This window comes from Osmerus mordax, chromosome 10 (genome assembly GCF_038355195.1).
Source record: "Osmerus mordax isolate fOsmMor3 chromosome 10, fOsmMor3.pri, whole genome shotgun sequence".
Lineage (NCBI taxonomy): Eukaryota > Metazoa > Chordata > Actinopteri > Osmeriformes > Osmeridae > Osmerus > Osmerus mordax.
This window is the reverse complement of record NC_090059.1, coordinates 6,562,447-6,578,728: the sequence shown is the minus strand read 5'-3', so window position 1 is coordinate 6,578,728 and position 16,282 is coordinate 6,562,447. Positions and strand designations below refer to the sequence as shown.

General features: G+C 42.1%; 2 protein-coding genes across 2 annotated transcripts; both read left to right on the top strand.

The window, feature by feature from the left end:
• The first annotated feature begins 2,320 nt into the window (after positions 1–2,320).
• Positions 2,321–11,410, top strand: LOC136950704 (uncharacterized). The gene is made up of 12 exons (XM_067245147.1): positions 2,321–2,414; positions 6,096–6,259; positions 6,691–8,184; positions 8,290–8,523; positions 8,667–8,891; positions 9,061–9,118; positions 9,216–9,359; positions 9,458–9,517; positions 9,604–9,780; positions 10,020–10,202; positions 10,955–11,339; positions 11,371–11,410. The coding sequence occupies exons 1-12, from the start codon at positions 2,324–2,326 to the stop codon at positions 11,408–11,410; spliced, it is 3,255 nt and encodes a 1,084-aa protein (XP_067101248.1). The 5' UTR covers positions 2,321–2,323.
• Positions 11,391–15,026, top strand: LOC136950848 (protein mono-ADP-ribosyltransferase PARP15-like). The gene is made up of 4 exons (XM_067245330.1): positions 11,391–11,608; positions 11,823–11,962; positions 14,084–14,252; positions 14,446–15,026. The coding sequence occupies exons 1-4, from the start codon at positions 11,419–11,421 to the stop codon at positions 14,730–14,732; spliced, it is 786 nt and encodes a 261-aa protein (XP_067101431.1). The 5' UTR covers positions 11,391–11,418; the 3' UTR covers positions 14,733–15,026.
• Positions 15,027–16,282: the final 1,256 nt, after the last annotated feature.

Below are 16,282 nucleotides of genomic sequence, written 5' to 3'. Positions count from 1 at the left end.
GAACACAAACTGAATACATGTATTCACGATATGTGGATATTTTTTTAGTAGGCTACATCACTCCTACATACACAGTAACCGGTGTAATGCAAAGTATTGCACATTATTTTTTTTATAATTATTTTTTATTGCAAAAATGTAAACAAATACAATGACAGTTCAATCCATTCAGAACAATTGGATCAATTAACATTGGGTGAGAAATATCTCAAGAAAAGCAAAATACACACAGGCAAAATACTTACAAAGATAGGCATATATAAATGTATGTACAAAATAGTCAGCAGAGGCACACATTTTATACAATTAACTAAATGTTTCATACGGTTCGACCAGTTTGACACTTTTTGCATTGTGCATTGTTTTTAGTGTTCTAATGAAGTAAGAAAATGAATATATTTAGGAACTGTTAAAGAAAATGTACACTTATAAATAAAGTATTTATCCATTAAAATAAACACATATTCTACATTAGAATTGCAGAGAGATAGATAACAATTTAGCCTACATCACGTAGTTAGTTTTAATACAATATCTGAATTAAATTTGGAGGTTAAGAAGTTAGATAAGTCAACCCAAAAATCACCAATAAGAGGAAGAAAAAAAGATGATCAATGGACTCAATATCAGTTTTACAAAAATGACAAAGTAAGCTCATTATTGCCAGATTTCAATGTGATTTCAGTATAGGTTAAATTCTATGCTGAATTTTTAAATGCACATATCTAACTTTGTTGGGGATTCAACATGGTCATGGTAAACCCCATGTTTTTTTTCTGTTTTTCTATTAATACTATGAATTCCAAAATAACTTTCCATAGGAGTGATACGTTTCCTTGAAGACAGAATACTACTTATAATTTTACTACCGCACTTCGGGTCAAGTATTGCACATAGGTTTGTCAGTTCAAACAACTAGGTCTACGTCAACTTTGGCACAGCTTTATGGGCTATAGGGATTTCAGGTATTTTCCAGTCATCCTGATTGAGGCAACTCTCAACTCTATGGCAACTTTTATTTACTTTATTCAAGATTCTTTTGATTACATTTTAAAATGACGATCCTATGGAGGAGCAAAATCTTGCCTTTTCTAGTTTATAGGTGTTGATGCAAGTAATAGTTATAGTGAGTGTGCTTTGGTTAATTGTGTTCAGCATTTATTTGGCCTGGCACCCATGGCATTGAGGAACATGTGTACAAGCATGATTTCTCAACCAATTAAACAGTAAATGTAAATGCAATTAGGATATATTGTGGAATAAATGTTCCACAATAGCCTACTATTCCGCTAAAAGTTTGAATACAACATTCGGAGGAATTTACAGGGACGTGGGTACATATAGGCCTAGCCTATATATCAACAATTCCATTGATTTTTTGCAAATGAGGGGGCCTAGGCCCCCCATGCCCCATGTTTCCCATATTTATTATACAGTGAATTCTGTCACGTCTGGCTATAAAGAGGACCCAAACGCGTAGTGCAAACAATAAAAACTTAAAATCCCCAGAGCAAAAGGCCCGGGAAACAAGCGGCTTGAGAGCCGGAGACTGGAAGAAGTCCAACGAGTCTGTCCAAAGAAGGGTACATCGAGGTCACACACAGGCAGAGTCCGAGATCGGGAGAGCAGTCCTACAGGCCTACATCCAAGGGTACAAGGGCAGAGCGGCTCACCGCGGCTGAAATTGATTTAAATGAGCTTCAGCTGAGCACTGACGCGAAAAAAATAGGCTACAAGACAAACTCTAGACCGCCTCCAGAGCCCCGACTGGATTCACTTTTAATAATTAACTGTTTAAAGTATGGGCTGTAAACATGTAGGCTAATGGACAACCTGGATTGGGCGGATAAGCCTATACCCGGTCTGTTTGTTTATTCCCGTTTCTCGTGTTTTCTTTTGTCAAATGAAAATGAAAGTCAGCAGCTGTCACAGTAACATATAGTGGGCTATGTGGCTTCTTACTTCATAACAAATATACCTCAGTGGTTCACAGGCAGAATTTCAGAAATGGGGAAAATCTACCAGGTCCAGGTGAAATTGACGTGCAATACAGAAGAACAGATGAGCAGGATATGACAATGCTAAAATTGAAACCCAAAATTGCTGACAGACTTCCTGGGAATTCAGGTAAATACTCGTAATGCACTTAGTTAACTTTAATGGAATATCGTCAAGCTTTTGATTATTTAGATTAAATTGACCTGAAATGTATTACGCACTCCATCTGGGTTTGGGTCTGACTGAGGCTCAAACATGTAGGCTTATGGCTGAATCCCTCCAATGTATCTCGCTTTCTTGTGTGTAGCCTACTGAGCAGGCTGAGATGAACCTGAACCACCAGTTCAAAACCAATGGCACCACCGAGGAGTGGTCGTCCTGTCTTCCCCCGAAGAAATCCAAAATCTTTCGTACAGGTATGAACCCTTCTTTGCTCTATTCCCTCCAATAGCATGACAATCATGTTATATATTGTTAGCCTTTATATAATTGTTTTATATATTTATAACCATATTACCAACCATAACCTAAATTTACGTTCATAATCAGACAGATAGCATAACGGGGAAACTTATCACATGTTGGCAACATTAGGAGCACCGGTTATTTAACTGCAATGAAAAGTAAAACTGAAATTCCAGAACCCTGCTTTCGTAATGTTTCACCACTCAGTATTTTGTCATTATATCATTAATTATGATTATAATTATTTTGCTCCGATTTGTTTGCTGATTTGCGTTCTGCCTTTCAAGGCTACGATTCTCTTATCTCTTATGTCAAAGAGGCTCCTTCGTAGAAGTTCTGTCATTCAGGCATGTAGCCTGTCCTGGGTAGCCTATCATTGCGTTGCATTTTAGATCTATAGCGGCTTTGGGCCTATTAGGCAGTCCATAAAAAAGGCCGCAAGAGACTAAACACGGGAGTAAGAACATCGTGACGCGTACATAAAATAATCCAGTTCACCTCGTCGGAGTTTTACCGTTTATTATTTCTTTCATCAAACAATGCTGGTAGCCTACCATTTGATTGCATGAGAGCGGTAGACACAAAGGTGTTCACCCCCGAAAAAAGCGAGCAGGTGAATGCAATTAGCCTACTTAAAATCATACCCTCACCGCCCAAACCCAGGTGCACATCCTCCACCTATGACAGTGACTTGATCAATACAAAAACTATAAAACCAAATACAGAGAGGGTACAATTTCTGGGAAAATTGTAGGGTGTGCTTGCTTGCGTCGGTTGCAGGTGGGCCCGTCCCCTTAAGTTTTTCTCTTCTAGTGACATTTACCTGACATATTTGAAAAGCAGCAATGATTAATGCATCCATGGCCAGGATATCATGATAAAGTATGACATGATTTTAAAAGTGACCTATAACATCGACTATGCAAAACACTTAAATGTATTTTGTGCTAATAAAATGATTAAGCCTATTTGGAAAAAATATGTTTATAATGTGACAATATGTCAGTCATCGTGTGATAACGAAGATATGACTAGGCCTAGACTCGGGCGATTCTAGGATCTGACCTTTAGGGGTGCTCAGCCCCCAATGACAATGTGACATGAATACAGTGCCTTGCAAAAGTGCAAAACCCCCTAGCTAATAACAGGCATGCAAACAGGTCAAGGGTGAAAAAGGTGAGAAAGATATGGCGAACCCCCGACCCTCTAGGGGGGTCCGGGGGCATGGTCCCCCGGAAGAAAATTGATTGCATTTGAAAGTTAAACGCATGAATCTGGTGCACTTTGAGAGCAAAATTAAGAGGCTAGATCTATGTAGAATCTGTGCTCTTGTAAACAATGTCATGTTCTTACATTTACATTTAGTCATTTAGCAGATGCTCTTATCCAGAGCGACTTACAGTAAGTACAGGGACATTCATGAAGTGCCTTGCCCAAGGACACAACGTCAGTTGGCATGACCGGGAATCGAACTGGCAACCTTCGGATTACTAGCCCGATTCCCTAACCGCTCAGCCACCTGACTCCCTTCTTTTAACCATAAAGACATTTTTTGTATAGCATTGGTTCCAGAGCCAGTTGTAAAGTTGGGAAGCACGGGTAAAATTCCTTGTTGGCCATGGCCACGAATCACGTAGGTTACCCATTTTTGTTTCAAAAAGGTGAGGAGTTTGCATGCCTGTAAATAAATCCCTAATTTCACTGGATAACAATTCATACATTTATGTATTATTATGCAAAATATTGAATGAATGAAAAAACTAAGGATGTCCCTTTTTCATGAACTGTTTAATTATTATTAATAATTGACCCGATGTTAGTTTCCTCAAGGATCACAATGACTCTTGCTTAGAGACTTGTTGCTCTTGTGGTTAGTGGTAACTGATTTAAATTTTTTGGTTCTCGCTGTGATATATTGTTTTATTACTGTTGCTTGCTTTTTTTCCACAGGTACACTTGCACTTATAGCTGTTCATGTTGTTTGGTTGTGACTTGTTTAACTACATGCTCTTATGGTTCTTCCCTTTGGCACTTACTTTGGTTGTTCACAATGTGTGCTTCATGTTTTGGCTACTCGCGATGTTTTTTGGCTATCTTGTTGTTATGATCATTGACCTATGCACTTTGTAAAGCTCTCTCTTGGAAGTCGCCTTGGATAAAAGCGTCTGCTAAATGAATAAATGTAAATGTAATGTAAATTATTCTTTTTCAGCACCCCTAAAAAAAGGTCTAAAGTCGCCACTGCCTAGACTACTTGTTTTGAGCAGGTGTTGTCAGTGAACAGGCTGTAAAACTGTTGGTTTAGTTACAGACACTCATGAAAAACTGATGCTAATTATCTGGGAAACATCTTCCAACAGTTTCTAAGTTGTCATTGTTTGTGTCAAACAAGTTGTGAATTAGTTGTAACATTAAAACAGGAGATCATGACTTACTCTGTGCTCAAAGTGATGCTCGAGCTCCAGTGGTTTCCTCTGTAGGTGGACGAAACTTTCAGAAGACGTTAGGTGTGTTCGACTTCATGCAGCACCGGCGGCGCCGACAGCCGGCTGCAGCCGGCTGCCTTGAAGTTGAGAATGCCATTGGCTGCTTCACGTCAGCTGGGCTGCAGGCGGCTGCAGGCGACGCCGGCGCTGCATGAAGTCGAACGCACCTATTGTAGCATAATCACGTGAACAATTCCAGGATATACTTTTTTTCCATTGGTTGTTGCGTTAAATCTTACCCAGATACAATAGTGCTATTTTCTGATTAGCTATTGTGTCGACTTTTTCTTTTTTTGGATTAGGTGATAAGTGGCAGGCTCGACTAAGAACTCCAGGGGAGACGCGCTTGATTCCTGCCGGTTCCATAGTGAGAGAGGCGCGGCCAGAGTAATTTCGGTTGGGCGCTGCGGCATAACCCAAAAATGCCAGGGCCGATTTTCGGTCCCAGTCCAGCCCTGGTTGCTAACGTGTGCTGACGTTGTGACGTAGGCTAGCACTGAGCACCCTTTGTTGACACAAGGCACTTTTTGCCACGAAAATTTAAGTTCAGCCTAAACCGTGCAACGGAACGTAAATCCCAATAGAAGCAACGCAATCGTGACCAAGACGAACATTTTGACACAGACGTTGTCTATGTAGTCCAAATATTGAGAGATCCTTATGGGTGGGAAAATAATAATAATAAGATATATGTGAGAGAACAAAGGTTGTGCCCTTGCCGAAGGCAAAAGCACACCCAAATAGCCTACTTATGGCTCCTACAAGATCCATTTTTATCATTATCAATTTAAATGACTTATCTGACTAAGAAAGTAAATTGTTAAAACACGTGTCCCAGTAAAAAAAAAAAAGTATTGCACGCCCATGGTTCGCTCCCCATGCAAAGCAGCCAGTTCGCTTTGCTTGCGTCGCCAGTTATGCCACTCTGCCTTGCGGGGCCTGTCACGTGACGTCCATTGAAAATGAATGGGTGGCGGAATTTTGGCTGCGAATCAAGCCTAAATTCGTAAGCAGAATTTCGCCTCCCATTTTCAATCAGGCTATTACAGACTAGTTTAAATGCTGTAGCATATAACTAACGTAGTAAAATCTTAATGACATGTTTCTTTATCCATCTATATATATTTTTGTTTTATCATCTTGTAGCCGAATTTGCAAGCGGCTCGCGGAAAAGCCGCTGCCGAAATGATCGTTGCAGAGCGCAAGCGAATCGTGGACCACACATGCGCTTCGCAGCATGTGTGGTCGGTCTAATTCCTGACTCCACAAATCCAGTTCAACCTCCACAGCCATCCTCGGACGACCAACAGGTGTGTCACAATAACATGGAACTGCATAACACTTATTTAACTGAATATTGAAATTTACGCATTTTTCATAATAAATAATATTTGTGAATTGTAGAGAACACACTCTTGACAACTGTCTTGTTGGTAAACTGTCAAACCAGTTTTGATTTGTTTACTTGGACAGTGGAAAGTACCTTGCTGCGTCACAGACAAACCCCCATTCTGCTTTACTTGTTCACTTCTGTCATAGTGTGCTTTTGTGTTATGTTTCCCCACTTGATGTCACCCATGCGTCATGTTCCCCTTGAGCAGGTACAAGTGTACCCAATGTATAGAAATTATTTTTCATGTATTAAAAAGACACAGTAAACAAAAATGCTCAGCTATAATATTCGACTGTCATTCATAGACTACAGACAGGACACCTATTTAAACCCTCCATTCTCTCTCAGACCCCATCTAGCAGGAAGCTGAAGAAGGTGTTCATCATGGACCAATACCTCCTCCAGTACCTTAGGGACTGTCCGAAGGCAAACGAGGCTCTGAAGAACCAGCTCAGCACCCTCAGTTCCTCTGTCCAGCTCTCCCCTGAGATAGATGAGGCTGTGGTGAATGGTGGGACTGCTGGGGCGGAGTCAGAGGTCCGTGATTGGGCTCAGAAGGTGAAGCAGATCTTTGACAAGGTGCAGAACGTTTACCGTCCCCACTATGAGGTGGACCCAGTGAGGATAAAGATCTTGATGTCAAACATTGCTGCCCTGGAGACTGAGGATGTGAAGGTATACTTGGAAGAAGATGCATTTGCCGTGGGGGTGGGGAGGGACGTGAAGGAGAAGCTGAAGATGCTGGAGGTGAAGACCCAAACACGGAAGGATTGCCCAGTGTCAGAGAGACGGTACTACCTGGTGAAGGAGAAGCTTGAGAAGGAACTGAGGATCCTTAGCCCCGGAGTGAAGATCTCACAAAATGGGTCAAATGCTCTGCTCTTTGAGGGACCCAACCAGGAAGTTCAGCTGGGATTGACAAAACTAGAAGAACTGTTAAAAGAGATTAAAGAAAAAACTTTTCAACTTCCCAAGGTAAAGTTAGACTTCATGGAGTCTAGTGGTTCTGTATCCAGATACCAGGCCCGCTTTAAGTGGAGTCTGCTCAGCCCAGTTGCTCTGGAGATTGGGTCGGACCTGATCCTGTCCAGCTTATCATCAGATGCACTGGAAGAGGCTGCAACCACTGTTCTTAATGACTTGTGCTGGTTCACTGTGCCTCTAGAGGGAGCTTCAGGCCTACCTCCAGCACTGGACAGGCTCAAGGAAGCCCTTAGAAATGCCCAGGCTGAGGCCAATATCACAAGCCTCAGGGTGGTGGTCAAATACCATCATGGATTCTCCAGAGACCCCAGGACTAGAGTGCAGCTGGTGGGCTACAGTGAAGAGGTGGGGAGGCTGAAGGAGGTATTAGTGGACTACCAGCTTAACCAGGCTGAGGTCCATGAAAGCTTACCTCTGCCTCTTCTAGAAATGGTTGACTCATTTGATAAAGTCAAAGACCTGGTGGGTCCAAAGCTGAACCCGGGTGTTAAACTAACATCGTCTCACTCCCCAGTTCCTTCCGTGAAGCTATCTGGACCCCGGTGTCTCGTTCAGAAAGTCTTGCAGGATTTCAGTGCAATTCTGGCCTGCATGACCTGCGGAAAGGTGGTCCTGGATGGGCAAGGAGCATTACTGTACTATCTCGGGGAAGGAAAGGGGAACCTGGAGCAAGTGGAGCGCTTTTTTCAAGTCGTCATATTGCCCCAGCAGGACAGACAAGCTAGGTCAGCAGCAGCGATCCGGGCGGTAAGTGCTGCCAGTTCCACTAGGGGGAGCAGTCCTCATCCAGCTCCAACAAGTTCCCCTCTCAGCCAAGCATGCCTGGAGGTTGTGTTGGGCAGTCTGGAAGACCAGCGGGTAAAGCAAGTCCTCTCTTTAACTCACACATTAGTCTCATCTGCCTCCTGATCGTTTATTTGTATTTTTTAATTAAGACTAGTATTCTCCCCTACTACAATAAAGGTGGATGCCCTGGTGGTCCCTATGATGAAGACACAACTGCACTCCACCATGATAGGCAAATGTTTGGAAAATCAATTTAACAATGTCAGTACAAGTTTTGAACTAGCTGCAGAGCAACGGTTTTGTACCCCAGGGGAGGTTCTGGAAGTCAAGTTGACTTCGTTCCTTGTTAGCCGCAAGGTCTTCTTTGTAGAGTGCCTGCCCTGGGATGCAGCTGAGGGTCAAAGTGAGAAGGTAAGTATAAAAAAAAAAAAAAAAAAAAAAAAAAATTGAGTCAAGAAAATGGAACACTGGACATACTCACTCACTGTTTTGTATATTTAGAAGGGTGTCCCTTATTTCACCCATGCACAACGCAAACGCTGTCACCCATATAGGCACTGCGTACTGGACTGTCCCAGGTTTTGGACATGTGCAGGCAGCAAGGCCTGAGTTCTGTGGCTTTGCCTATGATTGGACCTGGGATAGCTCTGAAGTTCCCTTTACGTGAGGCAGTACGTATTCTGACGGAAGAAATTATCAAGTTTGGGTTGTCCGGATCCACTGTGTCCATTTTAACCATCCGCATCGTGGTTAAGCCTGAGTACCCTGACTCTGATGAGGTGAGGCGTCAGATTTTATAAACTTTCAGCCAATTTCTTATCACTTTAAGCAGGGTTCCCTTTGAAAAGACGCCTTTAGTCAATTTTCTTACGACTAATACTGTAGATATGATGTAAAGTTTTTGTATTGTGTCAGTAGGGCTGTCATGTACTTTTACTGTAATTCCAGAGCTTTCAGAATATCCACAGGATCCTACGTTCCAAAATGGTGAACAGGAGAGGAAAAGGCAAGATTGAATTGATCAATTGGCACATAGCAACTGTAGTACATAAATTGAATATTTCCTTTTTACACCTCCAATTAATTTGAATTTTTATCCTCAGTGGTCTTCCGTTCATTGACCTCTGACCTGGATACCATCACCCTGGAGGTTGGGAAAGTCCAAGTGCAGCTGGTATTTGGTGACATCACCAATGAGAGAACTGATGTGGTTGTGAACTCGACTGACTTTGTTGACCTACAGTCTGGTAGTTAACTGCATATTGAGACATTAAGATTTTGACATATTATTAGCTTCGAGAGCAAAAAGACCAGATTTTACTTTATAGTGTGTCCCACATTGCAGGTGTATGCAAGGACATTCTGACTATAGCTGGACCTGAGGTGCAGGCTGAACTGAGATCAGGTGATAGTCTTTCCCCTTCTTACCTCTCAACAAGCTGATCTGAGGTCAGCTCTCTTAGACTCTGTGCTGCTCTGTTCCTCCACTAGCCCATGTGACCAGAGGAGGGTTGTTTGAGTCCAAACCTGGTCGATTCCCCTGCAAGTCCATTCTGCACGTGAACGGAGAGAAGGATGCCACCGTGATCCAATGTCTGGTCTGTTACATCATGAAGACATGTGAACAGAAAGGACACCAGTCTGTGGCCATTCCTGCTATCTGTGCAGGTAAGTGTAACTGCAGCCTGGAGATGATGCCAGACAATAGAGATGGTACCATTTATACAGTTTTTTTAAAGGTATCACAGTTATTCACAAATATCCAACATCAACCCTCAGATTCTTCTACCTGCACATAATATTGTAGATACAACCGCCAGCGGTGTGCAATAATTAGCTAGGAAAATGTACATTCATAGAAGAGCATTGCTGTGAATAAAAGCCTCTATATTGCATTCAATATGTAGGCAAGGACGGGCTGGACCCAAAGGTGGTGGCTGACACCATTCTCTGTGGCATCAAAGCAACAGTGTTGTCCAGTCCTCTCCAACACCTCACACTGGTTCGCTTCGTCTTCATCAAGATCAATGTTTTCCTGGCATTCAAGCATTCTGCTGAAAAGCTCTTTCCCCCTGCAAATCCCTCGACAGGTTAGTAAGAAGAACATGTGGAGTTCCATATTGAAATTTTGAGGTTGTGGAATTGGAGTATTGTTTCAGGTAGACATATTGACTTTGAACACCGTAAATCGTAATTATTTTTGGTGTAGAGAAGATTATAACATGGGGGAACGAATAGTAGAGTATGTGAGTTCAAATTATACACAATGATTTTAGGTAATACGAAATATTGAATGAACAATACTGGATATGTTATGGGCTTAGTACTTGAGAGTCTTGATCACAAAATGAACAACAGGACAAACAATTGACATAAAAGGTGGGAAGATAATCCAGACTTGCACTCACTTGCAACTATTAGGTATCTAGTGCTAACTAACGATAGTTTTACTCAAACACAAACAATACAAATCAACTTCATGCCAATGTCACAAGTAAGAAATATAGCTAGACACATTGAACACATTTTTTGAGGATTTAAATACGGTTCTTAAGCCGTAATTAAACAGGAGACGGAGGGTTTTGCTCCAGAAGCTCCTTCCAAAAGATAAGACGACCTATAAAGCAATGTTGGGTGATTTCCCCCCCCCCCCGTATTGTTGGGTCATTTGGTAGAGTAGTCAGCCTTACTGGAGTGGAGGGTGTCGACCAGCTGATTGAATTCTGCTGAGGTGATATTGGGGCATTGTTGTCTGTTGATTCAGTGTTACAGTGATGTGATAAACCTCAGAGTACCCAAACTATATTCTTATGCTGACTTTATCATCCATTTCTTTTTCCAGCTCACCTATATCAGTCCCCCATTAGCCCAATATCTCTTCAGGCCCCTCCTCCATCCTCCACAGGCCCAGACCTGAGCAGCCATCTGCCCACAAGCCGCTCTCCAGAGTCCCCATCTGAGTTCCTTGTGCTGGGCCTGTGTGACAATTATGTGTCCAAGGCAGGTGCAGAGATCAAGAGGGTGTACCAGGACCAGTGCAGCCAATACAGCTTCACAAGGGAAGACCTAGCTGGGCTTACTCTGGCCGAGGTAGGTGAGCTGAACAGGCAGGTGTCATCTCTGAACCTGACCATGGAGCTTCACTGTGGGGGTGAAGGCCAGGGTCGATCTACCCAGGGAGGGTTCACCCTGTATGGGCCAAAGGATGGAGTGAACAAGGTAGTGCAGCTAGTCCAGTGGTGTTGTCTGCGCCGGGAGAGGAGGGAAAGGGAGCAGGAGGAGGTGTACTCCCACGTAACCTGGTGCATGATGGGTCCCAGGGGTGATTGGGAGAGGGTCCCAAAGGAGGCCAACCTCCAGCTAGAGAGGCATGAGGTGCAGGGTGGAGTGGTGGATGGGCTGGGGGGAAACTGGGTGGTGGATTTGAGGAAGATGGAGGCCACTGCCCAGGATGCAGGCAGGGTGACTAACCTGAAACGTCTGGAGAACATTGAAGGTGAGTACATGTTTCACTGCTTGCTCTCCCCACCCAAAGCAACACTGTAGCTACTAAATTAATTTAGATGTTTTTTCAAGCCTAGACAGCAGGTTTTATCCACACCTTCTCAAAACTACTCCCATCTTTAGGTCTTAGCAGGTGTATACTTTTTAGACACTTGTAAACTAAACCTTCAAACTGTCTTTGGTTTGTATGGTTCTGTCTCTCCCAGACTTCTGTCTCCCTCTGGATTGGGACAGCATGGCCCAGGGGGAGTCCTTGAAGCTGGTAAACCTGCCCACCTCCTCTGTAGAGTTCCGCAGGGTGAAAGAGGACTTTAGGAGGACCGCTTCCAGCAGGACTGTGCTCAAGGTTTGTATGGGTTTGGGTTTAACCTGCCCTGCCGCTAATAGTGAGGTTCTGTCAATGGTCTTGTAGTACAAAAGTGAATTTTGACCAAATAAAAACAGTTCTCATGAGGCTGAAACAGGGGTGTCATTAGACCCTTTTTACTGGGGCATGTGCCCCAGTATTACCCTGCTGGGTAACACTTTATAATAAGTCAACGCTTTTTGGCATTTACAAAGTGTTAACTAATAGTTAGTTAATCCTTTATAAAACATTTTGAAACATTAACAATACATTATTAAATAGTTAATAAGCTTATTATTAAATGCTATGTTAATCATTAATAAACACTGTTAAACATTATGGATTTGATTCATAATACAATTCATAAGGTGTTTGATAACTGCATTACCATACTTTATAGACAGCTTGTTAATATAGTTGCAAACCAGTTGTTTATCTGTTGTATCTGTTAATGGTACATGAGCTGGTATAGAAAGCATTAGCAAATGGTGAACAAACCATTTACATTACCTTTACAAAGCATGAGTAAATAACTAACAACATATTTACTTATGTCTTTAATTAATGTACGCCAAGTCGAATAGATGATGTACACTAATACTTAGCAGATGTCTTAACAACTATTTTATAAAGACTTACTAATGATGCAACTTGTGATTAGTAATGCAAGTTATAAAGCATTTACTAACTGTTAGTTAAGGCTTTTGTGTTATTTATTAAGGTGTTCTTGTCCATTCTCAAACCTCACATTCACAAAGGTATCATAACAACAATTTAATAAACACTTACTAATGATGCAACTTGTGATTAGTAATGCAAGTTATAAAGCATTTACAAAAGCGTTAACTGTTAGTTAACGCTTTTGCGTGACCTAATCTAGTGTGAACTATCTATGCCTTATTAAACATTTATAAGTTATTTATTAAGGTATTCTTGTCCATTCTCGAACCTCACATTCACAAAGGCTGAACATACGTTTCTCAAAAGGAAACAGACACAACACAATGTGATACACAAAATTACTATTTTATTGAAGTAATGACGGGCATGTGTCTTACTAACTACAGTACTAACTTAGCTCTACTAGCCGAGAGTGACAGCGTTGTTCAACACACATTTTGAAATTACCATAACGTGATTCTAAGCCAAACACCCACATGACGTATAAACAATCCTTCACACATTTCAAAGTCTTAGTAACCTTATTTGGTATCCTCATAGGCCATAATACTTTTAAGCAGACTCCATTAAAGTCATGAGTCAGGTGGCTGAGCGGTTAGGGAATCGGGCCAGTAATCAGAAGGTTGCCAGTTCGATTCCTGGCTGTGCAAAATGACGTTGTGTCCTTGGGCAAGGCACCTCACCCTACTTGCCTCGGGAAATGTCCCTGTACTTACTGTAAGTGAACTTATAAGACCATGTGCTATTACACATTTTATTTGATGCAATGTTTTGTCACATGAAGAGTATAAATTGCCACAAAACAAGTCTTACTGCACTTAGATCAGTGCTACTTCAGTTCAAATCTAGTTTGTGTCGGTACACTTCTTAGCTGCCCCCGCCCCACCAAATATGGGCATAGCCTGAAGAGGAAATTTGGCTCAGTCCAACGGACTACTGCTCATCTTATTCGGACTCCATTTACATTGCTCTTCAATACATTTCAATAATGTAGATGCAGGGGCATAACCTGCCACAACAGACTCTTGATACTGCGATTTGCTCCTAAACTTGCATCAGTGGATCAAAGAATCAGAGCCCCACCATGTTTGTAATATTTTATGACCTCCAGGTCTGCTCTGAATACCTCATTACCTTTTAAAGGAAGTGGTAGTTTCTAGCATAGTACCTAGGACAGCAGTAGTTGCTAGGAAAGTTAGAATAGTAGTACTGTAAAGGACATTATGGGCTGTATGCAACTCTTGTCTAGTTATAAAAGGGAACACCTATCATGTAAAAATGTACCAGAGCATATCACAGGACAATGTCATTTGGAGTCTCAAAGATTTGTTTGTGGTCAAAATTGTGAATTTGTACTCAGTGACCGAACTCAAGTTCACCTTGTGATTCACAAAATGATACTTAATAGTACCTTACCTAGGTCCATGTTTCCTTGTGTAGATTAAACGCATTCAGAATGTACACTTGCGGCAGGCCTACGAGGTCAAAAGAAAACAGCTGGAGGATAAGAATGGGTCGGGCGAGAAGCTACTGTACCATGGTACCTCGCGTGAGGGAAGCCAGGCCATCCTGGAGACTGGCTTTAACAGGAGCTTCGCTGGGCAGAACGGTGGGTAGATTTAACCCTTCCATAACCACTATAAAGTCCCCTCTCCTGTATAGTTGACTGTGCAAACTGTTATTTTAAATCTATATTATCATTTATGATATCATCTTTATTACCCACTCAGTCTCTCACGCCAACCATTGATTTTCATATAATGGTTTTCTTTCTCTTTTGTCCCTCTCCATCTCTCACTCAGGCACTCTTTACGGTAAAGGGACATACTTTGCTGTGAATGCAAGCTACTCCGCTAACCCCATCTACTCACGACAAGACCAGGACGGAAACCAACAGATGTTTGTGGCCAGGGTCCTGACAGGACAGTACACGCTAGGCAAGGCAGATATGATAATCCCCCCGCCCCGCTCTCCCCAGCTGCCCAACAACCGCTACGACTGCCTGGTAGACAACGTACAGTGCCCCATCATGTTTGTAATCTTTCACGACAACCAGGCATACCCCGAATACCTTATTACCTTTACATGAGGCTGTAGTTTCTAGTACCATACTGCACTTGTTGCTAGGAACGCTACTTCTGTGATTAGTAGAGCTGTAAAGGACATTCTCTTTGTATGGGTTGTAATGACGTAACAATATAAAAGTATATTTATAAGTATATCAATATACTTCTACCCTCTTTTCAAATTATTTTCTGTCTTCTGACATTCCTGTTCAAAAAAGAGACTGCTAGTACCACTGTGTCTGACAATATTCTTATTTATTTTGCACTCAGCAGTGTCTGTTGTAAATAATTTGTCCCTTCCAGGAAATAAAAGGAAACCCTTGCATTTCCATGCTGAGCCATTATTTCTTTGAGCAACAAACCAGAAACACTGTGAATGTATTTCAAATGCATCTTTGAGCATTTCATATGCATGTGAGTCTGTCTTACCAGTATCTCAATGAGCTTGTTGTGTGTGAATTTACCAGTTTTAGTGTATCTGTATGAACACTTTCTAAGTATGTGTGAATGCAATTCATGTGTCTGAGCGTGTCAGATATTCTGTATGTATGGGAGTTTTCAGTTGTATCGATGTATGTGTTTCATATACATTTGTGTAAACAGTCTGAAATATTTCTGCAGCCCCTCATATTTGAGAGCCATCAGCATACCGATTGTGATGCAAACCATTTTGATACATATGATGCAAGTAGGGAGCGAAAGCTGGCCTGTGTGGTCCCATCCAACAGACAAGCTACTGTAGCTGAAATTGCAGAAAACGTACATGCCGGTCCTGATGTCAACACAGTGCACCACAATTTGTTGCATATGGGGTTGCATAGCCACAACCCAGTCATGGTGCCCATGCTGACCCCTGTATTGTCCATCAGAACTGGCCCATGGGGCAATGGAAGAAGGTGGCCTGGTCTGATGAATCGTTTCATCAGAACGTTTTCTTTTACATCGCGTGGATAGATGGGTGCGTCACATACCTGGGGTACACATGGCACCAGGATGCACTATGGGAAGAAGGCAAGCCAGCATTCATGTGGATGTTATTTTGACACATACCATCTACCTAAGCATTATTAAAGATCATTTACATCGCTTTATTGAAATGGTATTCCCTGATGGCAGTGGCATCTTTTAGCAGGATAATGTGCCATGCCTCAAAGCAAAAATAGCTCAGGAATGCGAGGTGTATATTCAAGGTGTTGACTTGGCCTCTATATTCCCCAAATCTAAATCCAATTGAGCATCTTTGGAATTTGATGGACAAACAAGTCCGACCCATGGAGGCCCCACCTCCCAACTTAAAGGATTTGCTGCTAACATCTTCGTGCCAGATACCACAGCACACCTTCAGAGGTCTAGTTGAGTCCGTGCCTCAACGGGTCAGGGTTGTTTTGGTGGTAAAAGGCAGACCTACACAATATTAGGCAGATGGTCATAATGTTATGGCTGATTGGTGTACATTAGGGATACTATTGAAGTTGACCTTTGATACAGCTCTCTCTTCAAATGAAGAAATCACCTGTGAGCAATTTCTTAAATTGTTAAAGCTAATAGATGTAATCTGGAAAAGTGAGAGCTG

Excerpts from the sequence above, each read along its gene's own strand:
- LOC136950704 (XM_067245147.1), top strand. The coding sequence starts at position 2,324 with ATGAACCTGAACCACCAGTTCAAAACCAATGGCACCACCGAGGAGTGG. Across the intron at positions 9,119-9,215 it reads GGTGAACAGGAGAGGAAAAG|TGGTCTTCCGTTCATTGACC; the intron begins GCAAGATTGAAT and ends TTTTATCCTCAG. Across the intron at positions 11,340-11,370 it reads GGAGTGAACAAGGTAGTGCA|AGGAGGGAAAGGGAGCAGGA; the intron begins GCTAGTCCAGTG and ends CTGCGCCGGGAG.
- LOC136950848 (XM_067245330.1), top strand. The coding sequence starts at position 11,419 with ATGATGGGTCCCAGGGGTGATTGGGAGAGGGTCCCAAAGGAGGCCAAC. Across the intron at positions 11,609-11,822 it reads ACGTCTGGAGAACATTGAAG|ACTTCTGTCTCCCTCTGGAT; the intron begins GTGAGTACATGT and ends TGTCTCTCCCAG. Across the intron at positions 14,253-14,445 it reads GAGCTTCGCTGGGCAGAACG|GCACTCTTTACGGTAAAGGG; the intron begins GTGGGTAGATTT and ends TCTCTCACTCAG.